Source organism: Monodon monoceros, unplaced genomic scaffold (genome assembly GCF_005190385.1).
Source record: "Monodon monoceros isolate NGI ecotype Baffin Bay Population unplaced genomic scaffold, NGI_Narwhal_1 Super_Scaffold_18, whole genome shotgun sequence".
Taxonomy (NCBI): Eukaryota; Metazoa; Chordata; class Mammalia; order Artiodactyla; family Monodontidae; genus Monodon; species Monodon monoceros.
In genome coordinates, this window is record NW_021703774.1 from 176,297,219 (window position 1) to 176,319,559 (window position 22,341).

The 22,341-nt window shown below is 44.3% G+C and overlaps 1 protein-coding gene and 1 pseudogene across 2 annotated transcripts in view; one reads left to right on the forward strand and one right to left on the reverse strand.

Annotated features, from left to right (window-relative positions):
* DNAJC11 (DnaJ heat shock protein family (Hsp40) member C11) overlaps nt 1-22,341 on the forward strand; it is a 69,696-nt gene that overhangs the window by 20,883 nt on the left and 26,472 nt on the right. For both annotated transcript variants that reach the window (XR_003794460.1, XM_029228793.1), the window contains exons 2-4: nt 3,779-3,908; nt 6,172-6,245; nt 14,468-14,569. Coding sequence is in view for 1 of the 2 variants with exons in the window: in XM_029228793.1 (XP_029084626.1) it covers nt 3,779-3,908; nt 6,172-6,245; nt 14,468-14,569 (306 nt within the window). In the remaining variant the exon portion in view is untranslated. The remainder of the gene's footprint in view (nt 1-3,778; nt 3,909-6,171; nt 6,246-14,467; nt 14,570-22,341) is intronic.
* LOC114898759 lies at nt 9,263-9,930 on the reverse strand (annotated as a pseudogene).

The following is a 22,341-nucleotide window of genomic DNA, read 5'->3' on the forward strand; positions in this document are numbered from 1 at the left end:
ATTTTCTACATAGACAACATCTGCATATACAGATATTTTTATTTTTTAATATGTTTGTGTTGAATTTCTTTTTTGTGCTTTATTGTATTTTTGTATTGTATAGCATCTAATCCAACAGCTTTAACAGACCACTAAACTCTACAGGTCTCTAGGGACCTTTTCACTATGAATCTTATGATACATAAAGGTTGAATTTATAATAGATTTACTTTCCATTGAAATTATAACCAGATGATTGAGATGATGAAACTTTTCACACTTAAAGCACAATACATCTCTTAATTTTATAATGAATTTTAGAAATAAGTACGTAACTTTAGGCATCGTTTTTAATGATATCACCTATTTTGAAATGGTATCAGTGTTTTTACAATAGTGAAAGAGTTTATCATTTATGAAATATCGAACCAGTGACCTTAGCTATTCAGTTACGATAAAAGGCCCAATCTAACCTTTTATTGAATGTGATATTTATTAAAAATGAAACTTCTCGTTTCTGTTACTTAATCAGTAGCACGTTAAGCCATTTATTAATATGATTAAAGAAGGTATTACAGACTAGACACTGTACTCCCTTGTCATCTGGTTTACTTTTAACAACCAGGAAATAGCAGTCTAACCTAAAGTCAGTCAAGTCTATCTAATCCTGCACTTGTAATTTTTATGAAATGCTGGAAAGAGCAATTAAAATTTGCAGAAAGGGAATAATTTGTAATGGCTACTCAGGAAGGAACAACCCCCTTTTACATAGTTATATAAGTAAACCTATCTGGAGAAGACACATTTAATTTGCCATTAGTTAACTATTCTTTATTTACTTAAAACAATGGGGTTTGGCACAGGTGGCATATTGGTAAGTGTGGCAGGGAATGCGTTGCATAATTGACGTGAACGTGGAAAGAAGCCTACGGTAGGAGAAAGAAAAGGGAACCACAGAGATCACAGAGATGGGAACGTTTGGTCTTGTGTTTTTATTGAAATAGAATACATGTATAGAAAAGTGCACGTCATAAGCATGCAGGTCAGTGGATTTTCACAAATGTGGGCCCCTTCATGAATGAATGTTCCTATCATCCTCACATCAGGGCTGTGCCTTCTCTCTGAATTGTCCCAGTTTCAGTATTCATGCTGCCAAAAGGATATCAAAATTGAATTGTGACAGTAATGATAGCTACAGTGATTAAATTCCTCATGTGTGCAAGGCATTGTTAAGAGCTTGTATGCGTATTAGCTCATTTACTCCTCAAAGTAAGTGTGATGGGGTACTGTTGTCTACAGTTTCAAGATGAGAAAACAAAGAAAAGGTTTTAGAAGAGCAACAATGAGTAGGTTTTTGCTGTGTGCTGGGCGCTGTATGAAGCACTGTGTGGTCACTGTCTCATTTCATTTCCACACCGCCCCTGAGCATACTTGTCATCCCCTTTAGCAGCTGAGAAAGCTGAGGGTCAGAAAGCTCGTTAGCCTGAAGCCTACGTTCTTCACCCCTGGAAGGCTGGTGTGTGACCCCAGAGGAAATCCCACGGACGGCCAGAGGCAGAGAAAGGGGGAGGACGGCCATCTACAAATCGTTCAGGAGTGTGATTCCCAAAGGCTACACCAAAGAGGAGATGGAGAAAGAGAATAGTGCTGGCACGGGGCAGACATCTGCCTAATCCTTGGAGGCAAAAGGATGCTCAGTCAGCAAGGTCCTTGAGCATTTTCCAGTGAAGTAGTTAATGGAAACGGTCAAGAAGCTGCTGATTAAAAACACTGATGTGCCTGTGCCTATAGTCCAACTGTGAGGGTCCTGTCTGCGTTAAAGGACAGCCGAGTGGCCCGGGTCTAGCAGAGCTTTTCTCATGACAGAACCACGTCCAGTTAGAGCTGGGAAGGCCCACAGAGGTCATCCACCCAACCACCCACTCCTCGGACGGAGAAAGTGGCCCAAGAGTGGCACCTGGGTCCTCACAGCCCGTCCTCCCGGGCATGTGGGACTGACACACGTACCGTTCCAGTAACGGTTATTGTCTTCCTGTTGGGAGTTCTGCAGAATTCCTTGTTTAAGATCTCTGGTAAACTTGCACAGATTTCCTGGCATCAGAATAACTTAGCCCTATAGAAAATATCTAAATTTCAGACCAAAAATTATCACTGAAGTAAGGTTTTGCCTTTTTTCATTGGTAAAAGCATTCATTACTCCTGGAATTGGAAGATATTGAAAAATTGTGGACATTACAGAAAAATACAGTTTAACGTCTTCCCTTGTAACCTTGATGTCTTGAGTAATCGTGTCCCTGTGACCGCTCTCCTGTGTACCCGTGTTCCCGGACCTGATCCCAGAGCACCATCCATCCTCAGCTTCCTCAGTGGGGACCTGGTCCCATTCCTCTACCCAGGGAGCTGGCTTTTCAGGCCCCTCTGGCATGTTGTCAGTGACCCAGAATTTGCTTCTGTTGTCAAAACGGTGGGGTTGCCTCGCAAAATAAAATGTTATTTACTTGACAAATCATCTGGACAGAGCTGTCCGTTTGGCATCACCTCTGACAGACCAAAATGGTCCCTGGGGTTGGTATAATATCAGACATAGTACTTCCCCAAAACACACCTGAGGGCCCTGCCAGAGAGATGGCACAGTGTTCCTAGAGCCTCTGACGAAGTCTGCTTCTGAGAACTTGGCCGCTGAGAGGCAGGCGAAGTAGAAAGTGGATTTCTGTCATCCCTCTTCCTTCCTCCCTTCTGTGCAGTTAAAACACACGCAGAGCCCATTTCACTCTTTGTGTCATCTGTGCTCTTCTTATGGTGCATTTTCCCCTCAAATTGATTACTTACAAGAATTGGAGAGGTGTATGTGTTGGGTAGTGACCCTTTGGGTGCTGGGGGTGGGAAGGCTTTTTACTGTAGGATAGTAAAGCATTTTTGCCTGCTTTATGTGCTACCTTTTAGTATTAGAGGTTGAATAGAAATGTGTGTTGATTTGACAATTTTATGTCTTTGATTTTTTTTTTTTTAAGAAGATGTTGGGGGTAGGAGTTTATTAATTTATTTATTTATTTTTGCTGTGTTGGGTCTTCGTTTCTGTGCGAGGGCTTTCTCTAGTTGTGGCAAGCGGGGGCCACTCTTCATCGCGGTGCGCAGGCCTCTCACTATCGCGGCCTCTCCTTGCGGAGCACAGGCTCCAGACGCGCAGGCTCAGTAGTTGTGGCTCACGGGCCTAGTTGCTCCGCGGCATGTGGGATCCTCCCAGACCAGGGCTCGAACCCGTGTCCCCTGCATTAGCAGGCAGATTCTCAACCACTGCGCCACCAAGGAAGCCCATGTCTTTGATTTTTTAAGGGTGAATATTCATTGAGTTTCCTTTGTCAGAAAATGGATTAAATGCATGGCATTTCTGTCTAATGGTATATAGCTTTTTTCCTTTCTGAACAAATTCTTTGTTGAGAGTACCTTGGCAGGATTGACTTTAAATAACTCAGGTTAAAGAGCAAGCAGGTCTCTGTGACGTTTCTCATTTCCGCTCAGAGCACAGAGAACCAGGGTAGGGACACAAGCTTTCATTTCATCTGATAGCAGCATTTCCCAGCAAAACACAGTTGCTATCGATGTACATAATTGATCACTTTATTAACTGTGGAAAAAAGGGACCTTATTGAAGTAATAAAGCATAACTTCATTATGTCCTATGTGTAGAAAGCAAACATGTTGGAAAGTGGCTGACAGCTTCCCATTTCAAGGCTGATTCTGATCATGATAACATTTAAGTAGCATTGATTGCTCTCTAATTGGATTTTTCCTTCTGTAGGCCTCTTCCGAAGAGCTGAAAGCTGCCTACCGCAGGCTGTGTATGCTTTACCATCCTGACAAGCACAGAGACCCGGAGCTCAAATTGCAGGCGGAGCGACTGTTTAACCTCGTTCACCAGGCTTATGAAGGTCAGAGCGGGGCTTGGCTCTACAGAAACACCCTGGTAGCAGACACTCAATTTTTAAGAGTCTTGATTTGTAGAGGATAGAAAAAGAGAGTCCTTAGAGGTGTATAAAAGAGGTGGTTAGTTTAGTGCTTTTTACTGACAGGGACCTTTGAAAGAGTAGTATTTTGCTTTGGAAATCAATACGTGTCCAGTAAGTAGAAAATGAGGCTGCAGGTGAAGTAATAGCCCATAGTCTGAACTGCAAGGGAATACTCCAGCTTTAAATCATTTACTAGTTTTCTTCTAAAGGGAACTCTTAGAGGTAAAAGGCTGATCGCTACAGACAAGCTCTCTTTGTTCTCTTTTTTTTGTGAGAAGATGCAAAGAACAGTTTTTCCATCTGAAAGTGATTTTATTGGTTCTGTAGCATTCAGTTAAGGAAAGGTACTAACAAAAGCAAGAAAATGGTGTTAAGGAGCCTAACAGGAAATAGAATCAAGTAATTCAGATTTTTATATTTATATCTTATGTAGTTCAGAAAAAGTTTTGTAATATATTTGTTTATAAAATACTAAAATCACTAATAGGTACAGTTTCTGTTTGAGATGATGCAAAAGTTCTAGAAATAGATTGTGATGGTTACACAACATTGCAAATGTATTTAACACCACTGAATTGTACACTTAAACATGGTTAAAATGATCAATTTTATGTTGTATTATACCACAATTTTTAAAATTAAAATTAAAAAAATATGAAATCACTCTTAGGATCTATGCCAAGTAAAGTAAGCTATTCATTCCAGAGCCATTTGGTGATTTGCTCCTTAATTAGGTAGACCGAAAATTAGATTTTCTTTACAAAATAAAGACTTCTCATTGTGGACATAAAAGCGTATTGCTGTATTCACTATAGTTTTACCAGAAAGTTAGATTTCAAATGACCAGTAAAACTGAGACTGTGGCACCTACGTGTATACAGTCAGCCTGTGTCTTCACCAAATGTAACTTTTCAGGCTACTTACCTGGTCTGAATAAAGCTTGACCACAGACTCGTTCCTTTTATTGTATTTGGTTGTCTGAATTGCCCACACACTGGATTGTATCGTTTTGGAGATTTGGGGAAGAGTTGACAGAAAATCCCTGCCAGCGCTTGTGAAAATGCTGCCGCAGCAGACCTGGCCCCAGTGTGTGGCCTAAAGGGAGACTGAGATGGTGAACAAATAATTCCTTATTAAATCCTAGAGATCAGCTCAAGAAGTTTGGCTCCCAAGTTTTCCGGTGGTCCGCATTTCTTTCTTCCTCATTAGATTTGAGTATGGATAGAGTCATTTACATCATTTTTTAATTAGACCTAAAAATATATGGGAAATCTCAGGCGGGGAAAGATTCAAAGGTCTTGAACAGAAGTTGGCCCAGCAGAGGAGGGAGGTAACGACTGTTTGCTGTACGGATGTTCAGGTTCGGTTTGGAGGTCCTTTGAACAGCTCTCACCCTCACTGAACAGTCTTTTTCTGATGTACTTTAGGTGACATGGCCGACACCATAGTGAGAGGTGTTTGTGTCTTTTAAAAATGATTTACAAATAAAGAAGAGAGGCATCCAAAAGCAAACAAACAAACCCCTACATAATAATAAGTCAGATTTTTCTGGTCAGAGCCTGTCCCTAGTTTTACATTAGGCTCTGTTAGAAACTGGAATTCACTCTCTCAAGCCAAGATACTTTATAGACTGTGGCGGAAGCTCACTAGGTGCTTTTAAAAACAACTGTCCTTGGGCTTCCCTGGTGGCGCAGTGGTTGGGAGTCCGCCTGCCGATGCAGGGGACACGGGTTCGTGCCCCGGTCCGGGAGGATCCCACGTGCCGCTGAGCGGCTGGGCCCGTGAGCCGTGGCCGCTGAGCCTGTGCGTCCGGAGCCTGTGCTCCGCAACGGGAGAAGCCACAGCAGTGAGAGGCCCGCGTACCGCAAAAAGAAAATAAAAACAAAAACAAAACAAAAAAAAACTGTCCTTTAGAGATGCAGGGTCAGTGCACCTCACAACGAAGCAAAGAGTAGCTTGGACGTGAAAAATCCAGTGTTTCTCATTGTAGCCACCGTTAAACATGTCCTCGCTTGGATCTAGGGAGCAATTAGGAGGAAAGACACATCGGGAATGATGGGGTCTCTGGGAAGATTGTGGCTGGAAAGAGAAGAACAAAAAGAGGTGGCCTTGCCTGGTGGTATTGTGGTCAGGACTGAAAGGTGAATTTTGTGCTTTGTAAACATGTTTGGTTTTTAACTTGCAGTGCTCAGTGACCCCCAAACCAGGGCCATCTACGATATCTATGGCAAGAGAGGACTGGAAATGGAAGGATGGGAGGTAAGAGAAACTTTGTGTCTGGTGTCCCAGGAACGTCACTCAACAGCTACAGAACAACAACCCCCAAATCCCGCAACCTGCAGTGATGCCTTTGAGAATATTTGAAGACATCAGAGTCCTCTTCTCGCCTTCATATCTTGGTTTAAGGAATTGGGTTCTACACTTGGCTTTGCCGCTTTGTAACTCTGTGAACTTGGGACAGTTAGTCATCCAACTTGTCCTCCGTTTCCTAACCCATCAGGTGAATAGTAAGAGGGATGGTCTAGGCCAGTAAGTTTTAACCCAGGGGAGGGAGCAGGCCGCTCAGGGGGTGATGGTAGATGGTTTCTGAAAGGGCACAGTTACTACACGTACCCTCCTTCCACACGTATACTTCCTTCCACCCTCCACGGCCCTGAGCCCCTCTTTCTACCCGAGGTTACAACTGAATCTAGGAAGTGTTTGTTGGTGCTGTGTTGTGCGTGTGAACAAAACGGAAGCACGGAAAAGTTGAGAACTACTGGATTAAATTGTCTATAATGACCCTTCCAGCTCTAATGGGCTGTACTATTAGAATGTTATAAATATAGTGAGTAAAACAAAATAAATAGCAAGTATCTATGAAATAGGTTACCTGGACAGCCATACCATGTGGGAACTATCACTAAAATTCGGAAGGTTCCGTTTTCTTTCGCTCTGCCACTGAGTAGTCTTAGAGCCTTGGGCAAGTCGTTTGACTGCTTTGTACTTCCGTGTTATAACCTAAAAAATAGTGATATGCGGATCAAGTAGAAAAATTAATATGAAAATTTGTTGTAAACCTCTGTATTGCTGTAAGAACATATAGGTGTTACTACTTAATTTCATTACAGAAACTCGGTTCTGATGCCCAAGAAATTCTGGTAGGCTGTTAACGTTAAATTAACTATCATTGAGTTATTTTTTCATCGTCATGTAAGCTTTCCCTTCAAGTTCTTTTGGTATTTGCTCTCATGCATGCATGACTGTCTATTCTAATTTTAGGGTGAAAACCTTCTAAAGGCCTTTGGATACGGACTGGAACAGAAGTGAAATGGGGTTCTGTTGCCGTTTTCACCACTGCTTGATATTGGTGGCTTATGGGCCATTTCCAACCTATAGCCATGTTTTGGTTGCCCACAGAGTGAATTGTATTTGCTGACATTTGAAACTTAGGAGGCTTTGCAGGAAAATCCAGTCTCTTATCTTCTTTGGAAAAATCAGAAGACCTGGTAACGCTGTGCCTAAATTCCCCTCTGAGGCAACAGTCACCCAGGTCTGAGGAGCCCCTGCCATGGGACTGGACCGTGCTGCCCAGTTTGCCCCGGCCCCTGCCGCTCCCTCCACCCGTCCCACGCCCCGCCTGGCTCCCAGCGGGCATTTGGCTTCTGGCCTTTGGCTCAGTGGAAATAGCAGTGCATCATGTCACATTAGTTCATGGTAGCAAAGTGTTGGGTCTAGTGGCTTAGAATTTTTTTCATCAAAAAAGGAAAGTAGAATCCTGTTGAATTTACTAAGTTTCTCCTCATGCCCCAGGTTAAAGTGCCCTTGTGTTTTGAAGCCGTGGGTTGGTTGCAGTTCTTCACGGCAGCAGTCAGCGCCACTGAAAAGCTGCAGGCCTCTCTTGTGTATCCCCTCCTCAGAGTCTCGGGTTCATTCCCAGCAGCATTATTCCCACTCAGTGGAGCAGCGGGGTGACGTCTTCCTGGCAGAATATCGCGTGGTTTCCTATCACCAAACCAAATTATCTCCCCATTAGAAACAGAAAAACCATACACACTGTCATGATTATAAAAGTATGCAGGCAGTCATAGACGGTGACTGGATAAGCTTTTATATTCATATTTTTTAGTAGATAACTTTAAGGGAATCAAGTTCTCATCGATCAGAATTGGCTTTTTTTTTTTTTTTTTTGCCTCAATACTAAGCCTTCACTGATGATAAAAATGCCTTGAAGGAAAACTACAGGAAGGTACCTCCTCAGATACTTACTGAGAAGAGATGTATGGGTGCCTAACGTATAGTAGGAAAACTGAGCCCGCTGTTCATACTGTGAAGGAAGAGCCTCGCTGAACTCAAGCGCTTTATGGAGCTGGCGTCACCGTTCCCTTGAGGAATTCTGCAGCTGGTGGCTTCCTCAGTATGAGGGTTCTCCCGTTTCAGTCACAGCCTCCACCCCAGGGAGGAGGCTGTGTTCCCTTCACGCTGTTGCTAGTATTTTTAGACTACTGACCGGTGTCCGTCTGCCACGTGTCTGTCAGCCTAAACCCACGGGTAGTCAGGGAGGGATGGAGGACACGGGCAAAGCCCGTAGTGTTTGGGACGCCTTTAAGCCCAAAATACCAAAGCAGCCACAGATGTGGCAGTCACTCCTGTCCCAGCTCTGGCATCGTCCGCTTTCTGCTGGTGGAGGCTGGGGATGAAATTGAGCGTTTATAGGTTGCATCAAATGTTGACCCTGTTTTCAGGCACTAGGTAGGTTTTCAGTCTTTGTCTATTCTCTTTTTTTTAACCTTCAAGGGACTTCGTCATGCTCTGGCAGGATTCCAAAGGAGTGAGATGCAACCATTCCCAGCTCATAACACCAGCCATTTGAGTTCTTAAAGTCGCAGTGATTGTGCGGATACCCATGTTTCAAATGAAGTTGGCCTCTTCAGAATGGCAAAAATCCAGCTTTGAGCTGTGAATGTTCAGACAGTATTGAGTCTGGTAACAGCTGGCAAGTGGAGTGGAAAACCATACAAGTCGGAGGGGGCTTGCAGACGTCAGATTACATTTAGAGGAGCAGCCTTTGGCCCGGATCATCCACACTTTAGTTTTTGTCTGCAGTCCTTTACCTTTATCCATATCTCACTTTTCCCTGCCTCTTGCCTCTTTGACATCATTCTTTTTTTTTCTTTTTCCCAGGAAAGGTCAGTAGGTACAAACGATAAGCACATTTTAAATGCTGAACAGCAAGAATCCTTTGCTAAGTGTCCAAGTAGGTTGATCATAACCCAAACATAGAGGTTGCAATTCTGCCAGCTTTGTGGCCTGGTAAAACTGCTTTTCATCACTCCTGTGGAAGCTTCATCAGACTTCACCAAGCCAACGTGCTGGCTGACATGTACAACAAATTCTGTCCTGTCTAGGTTCCACTTCCAAGCGATGGCATCAGGCACCCCAGTTGTACTGAATGCAACAGCTGTCTCTATGACCATTGGACTCTTTAGAGTGCAGCCGCATTTTAGGACAATACTTCTCCAAATACACAAGCTTGCTGTTAAAAGCTCCATGCCGCTTTTGTCTTATGAACTGTACTGCATCTTCATATTTTATTCCACCTTCAATTAACGCTAGGGCGACAAGCACTGGAGGTCTCCCAAGGCCTGCAACACAATGAACAGCAATTGCAACAACCAGGGTCTTCACAAAACTTAATTTTCACAAGACTTAACCAGTCATCAACAATCTGGTTAGATGGTGGTACGCCCTCAGCAAAAGGCCAGTCGAGAACATGGATGCCTTCCTTCTCCACAAGAGTAGTGTCATAAGTTGCTTCACGTACTCTTACTGTTGTGGTAACTCCAGACTTCTTAAGTTCCTCTATAAATTTGTTTAAGGTAGCATTAGTTGGATTGTGTGTCATAAGAAATCTCATGTTCTCGTAAGTGATTTCCACAGGAGCTGGGCGGTTCGTCCGATCCATGTTAATTTAGTTAAAAAACACTCAGTAGGGTTATGAAAGAATTTTAAAAATTGAATACAGAAATGGTGCAAAGAAACTGAGTCTACTTCAATATACTCCACTTGAAATTCTCAGTGGTTTTGAATATGAAGTTGGGAGTAATGGGAAATGAAATGAACCTCCTGACAAGAAGCAGCAATTCTTCAATGCAGTAATACTGAGGCAAGAGAAAGGAAGTGCACTGAGGTTTACCCCATCTAGGTCAGAACTCTTGTAAAAAATGCTGTGGATTTCAATTCAACACTTCTGTGTCCAGGTTCAACACTCTCATGGGGGCTTCTTGGTGGAGTAGTAATGAAGTTCTACAGTTCACTTGTCTGCATAGAGGTCGTGCTGTGCCTGGCAGTAATCTCCACCGCCCTTCAGAAACTCTATAAATGTGTGACCAAGAACACCACAGAACTGAGGAATATGTCTACTCATTGAAGATTGTGGCCTAATCATACAGCCGGTCCCGAGGCGGCGGCGGCAGGGCAGGGGCGGCAACTTTGCGGGCCGCGGCGGGGGAACCGGACTCTATCTGCCTGACATCATTCTTATAGTGTCTAGGAAAGTCACCCTGCAGTAAGAGCTGTAATATGGTCACGGTCATGAAAACGAAGACAGAAACTCCCACAGATGGGAGGAGACTAACAAGACATGTGACTAAATACAATCCTGGGTCCTGGGTCCTGGATCAGATCCTAGGGCATAACAGCGACGTTCGCAGAAAGACTCGTGAAATCCCAGAAGTCTGGGTTTAGTTAGTGGTAATGTACTAATCTTGGTTTACTAGATTTGACAGATGTTTGTTCCATGGTTCTGTTAGACATTAACATTTGAGGGAGGCTTGGTGAAGGGTAGTCGAGAACTTTCTGTACTATCTTTGTAACTTCTCTAAAGTTCTAAATAATTTTCTAAAATTATTCCAAAATAAAAAATTGACTCACTAGAATCATAGAATTTTCAAACCAGACAGCACCTCAGGAATCGGGAAGTTTTAATCCCCCTCATTTATAGGAGGAAGCTGAAGCTTAGAGAGTGAAGTGACTCACCTGAGGTCTCCCGGGAGGTTCAGGTGGTATTGGAGAGCCTAGGTCTCTGTCCTCTTCCCACTGTGCCACCTGGTTTTGCAGGTCTCTCTACAGAGGCCTCATCTACAGAATAAGTCATCCTGACTAGCACAGGGCAGACCTAGTTGGTAAATGATCAAGGTGCACAGTACAGGTATATGGATATATGGGTGGCACAGGATACACTCTGTTGACGGAAAACATTGAAAATGTCTATGGTCAACTAATCTATGACAAAGGAGGCAAGGATATACAATGGAGAAAAGACAGTCTCTTCAATAAGTGGTGCTGGGAAAACTGGACAGCTACACGTAAAAGAATGAAATTAGAACACTCCCTAACACCATACACAAAAATAAACTCAAAGTGGATTAGAGACCTAAATCTAAGACCGGGCACTATAAAACTCTTGGAAACATAGGAAGAACACTCTTTGACATAAATCACAGCAAGATATTTTTTGATCCATCTCCTAGAGTAATGGAAATAAAAACAAACAAATGGGAATTCATGAAACTTAAAAGCTTTTGCACAGCAAAGGAAACCATAAACAAGACGAAAAGACAACCCTCAGAATGGGAGAAAACATTTGCAAACGAATCAACGGACAAAGGATTAATGTCCAAAATATATATAAACATCTCATGCAGCTCAATATTAAGAAAACAAACAACCCAATCCAAAAATGGGCAGATGACCTAAATAGACATTTCTCCAAAGAAGACATACAGATGGCCAAGAGGCACATGAAAAGCTGCTCAACATCACTAATTATTAGAGAAATGCAAATCAAAACTACAATGAGGTATCACCTCACACCAGTCAAAATGGTCATCACCAAAAATCTACAAACAATAAATGCTGGAGAGGGTGTGGAGAAAAGGGAACCCTCTTGCACTGTTGGTGGGAATGTAAATTGATACAGCCACTATGGAGAACAGTATGGAGGTTACTTAAAAAACTAAAAATAGAATTAACATATGACCCAGCAATCCCACTACTGGGCATATACCCAGAGAAAACCATAATTCAAAAAGACACATGCACCCCAATGTTCATTGCAGCACTGTTTACAATAGCCAGGTCATGGAAGCAACCTAAATGCCCATCGACAGATGAATGGATAAAGAAGTTGTGGTACATATATACAATGGAATATTACTCAGCCATAAAAAGGAATGAAATTGGGTCATTTGTAGAGACGTGGATGAATCTAGAGACTGTCATACAGAGTGAAGTAAGTCAGAAAGAGAAACAAATATCATATATGAACGCATATATGTGGAACCTAGAAAATGGTACAGAGGAACCTGTTTGCAGAGCAGAAATTGAGACACAGAAGTAGAGAAAAAACATGGACACCAAGGGGGGAAAGCGGCAGGGGGATGGGGGTGGGGGTGTGATGAATTGGGAGATTGGGATTGACATACATACACTGATGTGTATAAAATGGATAACTAATAAGAACCTACTGTATAAAAAAATTTAAAAAAAAAAGAAAAGAAAATGTCTGGTACTTACCAACTGTAATGATGCAGTTTTGGGGTGCAAATGTCTGAGGGTTACCGAAGGGAGAAAAAGTGACTTGCAGCTGGCTTAGCTTTCTTCCATTCTCCACCGTGATGTACCCTGTGTAAAGAAAGTATAAATAGTAAAGGCCATCAGGGCCTGTGGGAGCTAGAATGAGATGCCTGGCCAAGTTCTTCACGGCTTCAGAGGGACCAGCCATTTTGACTTTACAGTTAGCTCTGGTTATGTGCCAGCTGTTTGCAGAACTTCTGTAAAATACGACTAGAAATGGGACGACTTAACACCTTTGGAATATTTGCCTCTTCGTCTGTCACAGAGCGTGGCAGAGAGAAAGTCATTTGCAAAGGTCCAGCAACTAGAATTCCTGAAAGCAAATCTTGTTCTGCCCTGGGCCCCATGGAGGAAGCACGCCATCAGTCCAAGACGGCGTTAACTTTGGGGAAGCGAAATAAGAACTAGGAGAGTGAGCGTGCCACGTTGGTTAAATATAACTGAGAACGTTTTTGTGAGGTCACAGAGCGATCATTGTCGTGCCATTTGGACTTTCAGTTTGTTCTTGGATTATTTTAACAGTGTTTTTATTTTAAAACTTCCTTTAAAAGAAACACCTCCAAAAAAAAAAAAAAGAACCACCTCCCCCTTTTTGATCATTAACAATTTATATGGGAGAGGAGAAAATGTTTTTGTTATTTTTTTCTGCGTACTTGCTAAAAGTGATAGTGAACAAATTTCTCAGTTCTTTGGGATAGGCCAGTTCTTGTATTTATTTTTCTGTATTGCTGAATAATAAAATCAAGTTGCACAAAACCCCATTTACTGTAATATATATACATACATACATATGCATAGGTTTTTAGGAAGACACATAAAAAATTAAATGTTAGCCTGTGAGGAGGAGTGTGGGTGAGGGGGAATTGTACTTTTTGCTTCATATCTTTCTGTACTATTTTGATTTTTTGCTATAAGCATGCATTTTTTTTGAATAATTTTTAAAACTTCTGATTTCCAAGATAGCTTTTTCTCACCTCACCTACCTTTGTAGGTGTTCTCTGAGCAGCCTCAAGACTCCGCGGTATTTCTGCCACTAATACGGGGTCAATGCTGTTGGGCCTTTTCCCCCCGTCATGTGTCCAGTGACTTTGGTCATGTTTGTCCCGCTCCCACTCTCTGTTTCTCACAGGCCATAGCGTTCGGGACCCTTGGAAATGACGTGGTCTGCTTTCCTCTCTCACGGGCATGGTACCCGAGGCCCCCGTGGCGCTTCCCTGCCTGTTTGAAATCTCAGCTGGGCTGTCTTGCTTTTGTGATGAGCTCAGAAAGGCTGATGTGGGATGCCTTACCTCCTCACAGATCTGACATCCCTGCGCATCCCCGAGGGCTAGCATGGTCTGCTGATTTGCACCTGAGTACTGGAAGAGTCCCCTGATTCTGAAACACCCAGACCTCATGGCTTAAGGTCCCTTGGTCCAGGATGCTCAAGGGGCACCTCTGGTGGTGGCCCCAGCACATGAGGGAGACGTGCCAGTGCCATTGTGGATGGCCTCGCCTCCATCTTGACACTTTTCAGCATGTGTTACCTGGGGCTCATTAGGAAATCTAAACTGTGACACTTAAGGTGATGTTTTCTTTGTAAGATTCCTGCAGCCTTGGAGATAAGTGACTAAAATGAAGACAATAATGCTTCAGTCTCTGAAGAGCTGAGGGAAAGCACAACCTTGGGACTGAGCGGGTGTGACGGTGAACCTGGCTTCACCAGGGACCGGGCCGTCGGAAGGGAAAATCCCCACGGTCTCACTGGCGGCTCTTAACCATCCTGAGAGAAAGGAACGGCGGGACACGGTTAATGACGCCGTCTCTTGTGTGTATTCCTCGCTTTCTGGGCCCTTTGCTGACTCTCCCCCCCATTCTGCCTGCAGGTTGTGGAAAGGAGGAGGACACCAGCCGAAATCAGAGAAGAGTTTGAGCGGCTGCAGAGAGAAAGGGAAGAGAGGCGGCTGCAGCAGCGAACCAACCCCAAGGTGAGCCGGGCCAGTTCTGGAGGGAAGGGTTGCAAGGCTTGATTACCAGACAGCAGATCTAAAATAATTAGTGCTGGTGGCCTTTTATCGTAATAACGTACAGAATCAGGTGGAACAGCATTTTGCTTACTGTGTCTCAAGAGTAGGATCTGCCTGGAAAGCTATCAGCAGAGCTGTTGGTGACGAGCCGGAGTGAAGGCAAAACCAATCCCCTGGTTTTCCCAGAAGCCAGGAGACTTCTTGAGCAGAAACGCAGGCTAGCTGTCTGAGACCTTTCACTGTAATCCTGCTGCCCAAGCCCTTGACACGTGAAAATCAATCAGAGGTCTGTGTCAGGAAAGGACAGCCACCTACCCACACATTGAGGCAACAGGATTCCTTGCAGACCAGTTACGAGACAGAGAGCCAGAGAACGCAGAGGGCTGGGGGTGTTTCCAGACTGCGTGAAGTGAGGGGCGTGCTTTCACCACCCCAGGACGACGGTGCCGTGAATAGCAGTCACCAGGCTGTTTCCACAGCAACAGGGTGACCACCTTTAACCATCAGTCAAGCCCCCGATGAAGTTGGAGTCGTGTACCCCAGGGACACACCTGAGTCTGAAGGTTACTTTTCAGTCCTGTATGATCTCCTTTTGCTTGGATGTGTTGGGGAGGCAAATTGTTCTGCGTGCGTGCCACAGTCCTGTGGCAAAAGGAGAGCTCGGTCAGTTTGAGGTGCCTGTCATGCTGAAGGGCTAACTGCACGTGGCCCGGTGTTCCTGTTCCACGGTGTTTAACGAGGGGCGCAGCATCCAGACGCTGTCATCGCGGCCGGGATAGCCCGGCAGGCAGCTGAAAATCTTCTAAGGAAAAAGAACCAATGCTAGCTTACAACTGGGAAGCATGATGTTACGAGCTTCCGATCAAATACATTCTAGAAAGTGGAGTTTTCTAAGACCCCTACCGCATTTAAAGGTCCAGATACTCAGAAGACTCCCATCTCTTTGAATCCTACATTTCAAAGTATACTTGTAAACGCCAACGCCTCTCCTTCCCTCCTGCCGTCCCCTTTAGTGGAGGACAGCTTCAGGAATGTAGTTAACTTTGGGTCAGTGGAGGTAGAGACTTGAAACACTGGTTGAACCAAGTCAGGGGGTGTGAGATGCTGAGAGAGCTGAAAATCTTCAAGGTGCCCTGAAGTGTGCTAACGGGTTCCCTTCTCGGGTATCCCAGCCAGTGCACTGGAGGAGGTCTGCGTACAGGTCAGCCTTGGCATGTGGGGCTCAGGGTCGGGGAGCCGGGGTGGGAGCCTGGCAGGGGCAGTCTGATGCTGTGCTGTCTTTGATTTGCTGGCTGAAGTTTTGCTGCATTCGGAACAATGAGGGGGAAAGACAGCATCACAGTAGCCCGAGCCTCTGTGTCCCGTGATAAAATTGGCCATCTGGGTGTGCGCGGTGATTGCTTACTGGGATCGTATGGAAATGTGTCTCCAGGCCATGTTTCTGTGAAATGAGGGAGCACAGCTGTGACCATTTCACACATGCCTATAAGATATTGTATGATTTCCAATACTTTGCTACTTCTAGAAAGTGCTGCCAAAGAAATAAGACATTTTCTAACCAGAAATACTGAGTGAAAACCAGATGCCGGCTCTGTGGCATTTTGAGGAGAGGTTTAGCTGGATCTTTTATTCCACTTCTGAGTGTTTTTGCTTTGCAAGATGAGCAGAAAGATTTAGAATGTTCTCACCCTAAGACGAAAGGGGTGATCTCTTTTAAGAAGACCACAGGGAGGTCTTCCCTGGTGGCGCAGTGGTTAAGAATCCACCTGCCAATGCAGCAGACATGGGTTCAAGCCCTGGTCCAGGAAGATCCCACAGTCTGCGGAGCAACGAAGCCCGTGTGCCACAACTACTGAGCCTGCACTCTAGAGCCCATGGGCCACAACTACTGAGCCCACGTGCCTAGAGCCTGTGCTGTGCAACAAGAGAAGCCATCGCAGTGAGAAGCCCACACAACACAACGATGAGTAGCCCCCGCTCGCCGCAACTAGAGAAAGCCCACGCGCAGCAACGAAGACCCAACGCGGCCATAAATAAATAAGTTAATTAATTAATTTTTTAAAAAAGAAGAAGACCACAGGGAGAAGGACACCTTTGATGACCTTGGGGCTTGGTATGGCCTGTCACCCAGACCTGCACTGAGGATCACAGCTTGTAGAGGATGCACAGACTGTGTGACGTTCGTGGTGCTGCTGTCTGAAACTTGCATGGGTATTTTTCCATTTCACCAATAAGAGTTCATTGGGTAGGAATTTTCCAGGAGGAGTGTGTACCAAGAACAGACAAAAAGGTCAAGTGGGGAAACCCGTAGGTTGGAAATACTGGCTCTGACACAGTGATACAGGACGCAGAGCTCACCCTTTGACCTATGTGCAGTTTTCTCATTTGTAAAATGAGGATACGTCCCCTAACCACCACGCCAAGTTGTTAAATGATTGAAAAAATATGAAATAGATGTTAATTTATTAGAGAAAGACAAGCCTGCTATGTAAGTGCAAAGTGGTACGTGTACCAAGGTGAGGTTAAGAACTAAATTTTGCTTCAGCATCTCATTCGGCACCGTGTGGGAAACACTTGGCTTGGTTGGGTAGTTCATTGCCCCTGGTGGCTGGCTGGGTTTGGGTGGGGACTGTTAGTTGGGTTCTGGAAATGGCCCTCTGCTGATACCATCCACCTGCTCCTGTGGCCGAGGCCCAGTGGCTTCAGTGTGGCCAGTCACCTGTGAGTCTTGGCTTGCGTGAAGGTGCCCTGGACAGCACTGCGGGGCCGGAAGGAGTGAGTGCCGTGCCCAGCTCCAGTGTGTATCCCCTTTCCCTCACCACCCTCCAGCCAACAGGGCACGCGGGCTCCACGTATGCTGGGGGCAGCGTGGGAGAACCTTGCACTTGGCGTCGAGAGCTCTGGCTTCGGATTCCACCCCCAGCCCCAGCTCTGTATCCCGGGTCCAGCCACTTCTCCAGTCTTAGCTCAGTTTCTCCCTGTGTGAAATGAGAGGTTTGCCATGAGGCCCAGTGCTTGGGGTCAAATCCTCAGACCCCAGAGTCCTTAGCTTAATTGCTTCTGTTTTCTGTCTTTCGGGCCACGTGGGAATAAATTCCTCTGTCTGTATTTCCTGCTGGAAGACACCAAGCTCAGGTTGCTGGGGCCCTGGGGCCTCCAGGGCCCTGCACATTGAGCCAGCGTGGGGGTGAGGGGGGCTTATGACCAGCCAGATGATGAGGTGCGTCTGCATCTCAAGGGCTGTGTGACTGGAGTCTTGACTGGACGCCCCTGGCCTTCCTCCCTGCGTCTTGAAGACCCCTGTTTTACTTGCATAATCCACCTCTATTTCTTGCCTTTTAGAGACTTAAGATCATACGATAGGCTCGTTCTGTGCCGTGTTCACATCATATTGATTATTGTCATTCCTTTCTTTTGTTAATACCCATAAATCTTCTCTCTCTGTGGACAGCAGCCAGTTTGGGAATCGGACTTTTCACTGCCTTCCTAATGAGCTTGTCCAGACCCCATAGGAAGCAAGGGCATTAAGTCAAGGATTGTTTAGGGGGCTTCATTGTCTGACTCTGAGAGTATCAACTCGTTTCTTTTGGACGCTGTTACATAAGAGTTTCGTGGAGATTGTTACTGTATTCCCTGGACCATTCATTTTCCTTTCTCCTTCTGCTATTACAGAGGTTGACATAAACTCCCTGGTAAGACCTTCTTTCTGGTTTTAGAAAGGCCATCTTATCAGTGGTTCCTATAATAGCTGAAAAACAAAATTTAGCTTTATCAGGAAAAAAATGTTAAATAATATATCAAGGAAGACATGTAACCATAATCCCAAAAAGATGTAAAGATGTAGGAGTACATCTTTACATAAAGATGTATGAGTACAGGGCTTCCCTGGTGGTGCAGTGGTGAAGAATCCGCCTGCCAGTGCAGGGGACACGGGTTCAAGCCCTGGTCCGGGAAGATCCCACATGCTGCGGAGCAACTAAGCCCATGCGCCACAACTACTGAACCTGCGCTCTAGAGCCCGCGAGCCACAGCTACTGAAGCCCACACACCTAGAGCCTGTGCTCCGCAACAAGAGAAGCCACCGCAATGAGAAGCCCGCGCACCTCAACAAAGAGTAGCCCCCACTCGGCGCAACTAGAGAAAGCGCACGCACAGCAATGAAGACCCAACACAGCCATAAATAAATAGAAAGATAGGTAAATTTATTTTTTTAAAAAAAAGATGTATGAGTACATTACTCAATCATTATTAAAGGATTTTTTTAAAAAGTTTGTTTTGGTTGCCATGGCTAATGATCATAGCCGTCGGAATGAGCCCGTGGTTACGGCTTCAGTCTGTTCCGTGGAGGTGATTCTGATGTCATAAACTGAATCGTCTGGGCTGACAGGATAATCATGCAGAAGAAAAGTTGTTGGAACCCATATGTTTGTCATGCCCAGTGGCAGAAAGGGGCTGCTATTGAAATTGAAGAAGTTGGACGTTGTCCCTTAAGGAGGAGGGACCAAGCCTGGGAAAGCACTGAGCTAGAAAGCAGGTCTTTGGAGGAGAGGAGGGAGGTGGCCGACTGTGGCGAGGCATAAAGGAAGCTACTTGAGTGGGTCACAGCTGCACCCGCATCCTGCCAGCATGACCACTTACATAAGCAGGGTGTCAGGATAAAGTCCATGGGGCAGAGGTCTGGGGCAGGGGGAGTGGCTGGGACCGAATCGCTCCTAGAAGCCCTGGTAAATTTGAGTTGGCTTCTCCGTAATAGTGGAGAGTACAGGCTCCAACTTCGATCTCAGACAAAACGGTCCCGTGGAGACAGTCTCACAAGAACCACCACGGGTTCATCGGCTATAAAAAGGGCAAATTTCACCTCGCCTCTTACTGTGATAGCCTCTTCTGGTGGAATTTTCAATTAGTAAATAGTTACTATCGAGACTGCATTTGACAGAAATTTCTCACATTATCCTTGTGGCCAGATAAAGAAATATAAACACAAAAATATTCAGAATGAACTACCATATGACCCAGCAATCCCACTCCTGGGCATATACCCAGAGAAAACCATAATTCCAAAAGATACATGCACTCCAATGTTCATTGCAGCACTATTTACAATAGCCAGGACATGGAAACAACCTGAATGTCCATCAATAGAGGAATGGATAAAGAAGATGTGGTACATATATACAATGGAATATTACTCAGCCATAAGAAGGAATGAAATTGTGCCATTTGCAGAGATGTGGATGGACGTAGAGACTGTCATACAGAGTGAAGCAAGTCAGAAAGAGAAAAATATCATATAGTAACGCATATATGTGAGATCTAGAAAAATGGTACAGATGAATCTATTTGCAAAGCAGAAACAGAGGCATATGCACTCTAGAGCCCGTGTGCCACAGCTACTGAAACCTGTGTGCCTAGAGCCCATGCTCTGCAATAAGAAAAACCACCACAATGAGAAACCCACACACCACAAGAAGAGTAGCCCCCACTCGCCACAACTAGAGATAGCCCGCGTGCAGCAACGAAGACCCAGCGTAGCCAAAAATAAATATAAATTAATTAATTAATTAATTTTTAAGAATAGAGGCATAGACGTAGAGAACAAACATATGGACATCAAGGGGAATGTGGGGGGTGGGATGAATTGGGAGATTGGGATTGACATATATACACTGTTGATGCTATGTATAAAATAGATAACTAATGAGAACCAATTGTATAGCACAGGGAACTCTCCTTAAGGGTCTGTGGTGACCTAGATGGGAAGGAAATACAAAAAGGAGAGGAGATATGTATACCTAGAGCTGATTCACTTTGCTGTACAGCAGAAACTAACACAACATTGTAAAGCAAGTATACTCCAATAAAAACTTTTTTTTAATTAAAATAAATAAAAATATTCAGGATGGAACATTCCTGGCCGAATGAACAACTGATTCTACTCAGAGGGTTGGTTAAGATATCGTTTCCAACCTGGTGACAAGCTTCTCATTGTGGGAGAAAGGCTCTAACTTGACACACTCAGAATTTCTGGGAATGATGTCAGTGAGGATGTGTGTGTCACATTCACAGGTGACCCAAGGTGGAAGGACAAAGCCAAGATTCTAAAAGATCCCGGTAAACTAGAGTGGAAGGAATAAATGTGCTGGCTGAGAGAAGGGGAGACAGGGAAATGATGGTCTTTAATTGACTCCCTGGCTTAAGATCAGCAAGAAGGAACAGAGCCGACAGCGGGAAGATGATTTGGGTTTGGTATAAGGAACATTGAACAAGGCAGCCTGCTGGGGATTAATGAAGACTGCACTTTTATCCACACAGTGTGCCAGTGGGCTGGGTGGGGTATATAATGAAGATAAAAATATTGGGTTGGCCAAAAAGTTCGTTTGGTGTTCTGTAAGATGGCTCTAGTAGCGCTTAGTTGTCTTTAACTTCATTCAAAACAATTTTGTTAAGACTGTATTGTGACCACTGTCATATCAGCATGAATTTTTTAAAAAATGTATCAAAATTGATGAAGTTTTATGGAGCCATTTTAATATTTAAAAAAGCAACATTTTCAGCATATTATGCTTTATTATTTCAAGAAACGTAAAAACACAACTGAAATGCAAAAAGAAAAATTTGTGCAGTGTATGGAGAAGGTGCTGTGACTGATCAAATGTGTCATAAGTGGTTTGCGAAGTTTTGTGCTGGAGATTTCTCACTGGACAGTGCTCCACAGTCGCTAGACCAGTTGAAGTTGATAGCTATCAAATCGAGACATTAATTGAGAAGAATCAATGTTACACCACGTGAGAAATAGCCGACATACTCAAAATATCCCAATCAAGCGTTGAAAATCATTGGCACCAGCTTGGTTATGTTAATTGTTTTGATGTTTGGGTTCCACGTAAGTTAAGCGAAAAAAACCTTGATTGTGTTTCCGCATGTGATTCTCTACTAAAACGTAACGAAAACATTGCATTTTTAAAACAAATTGTGACAGGCGGTGAAAAGTGGATACTGTGCAATAATGTGGAACAGAAGAGATCATGGGGCAAGCGAAATGGACCACCACCAACCACACCAAAGGCTGGTCTTCATCCAAAGAAGGTGATGTTGTGTATATGGTGGGACTGGAAGGGAGTCCTCTTATTATGAGCTCCTTCTGGAAAGCCAAACGATTAATTCCAACAAGCACTGCTCCCAATTAGACCAACTGAAAGCAGCACTTGACAAAAAGCATCCGGAATTAGTCAACAGAAAATGCATAATCTCCCATCAGGATAATGCAAGACTGCATGTTTCTTTGATGACCAGGCAGAAAAGCTTGGCTGGGAAGTTCCGATTTCTCTGTCGTATTCACCAGACATTGCACGTTCAGATTTCCATTTATTTTCAGATTTCCATTTATTTTGGTCTTTACAAAATTCCCTAGAAGACTGTAAAAGGCACCTGGAACACTTCTTTGCTCAAAAAGATAAAAAGTTTTGGGGAGATGGAATTATGAAGTTGCCTGAAAAATGGCAGAAGGTAGTGGAACAGAACGGTGAATACGTTGTTCAATAACGTTCTTGGTGAAAATGAAAAATGTGTCTTATTTTTACTTAAAAACCGAAGGAACTTTTTGGTCAACCCAGTAAGTTATCCAGGCTGTTCACAGAGCCGGTGTGGGAGTGGATCCCGAGCCGGCAGGTAGTGCTCCCGTCTCGGCATGAGTTCCTCTGGGTCAGGAGTGGCTGAGCCTTTGATGCTGATGC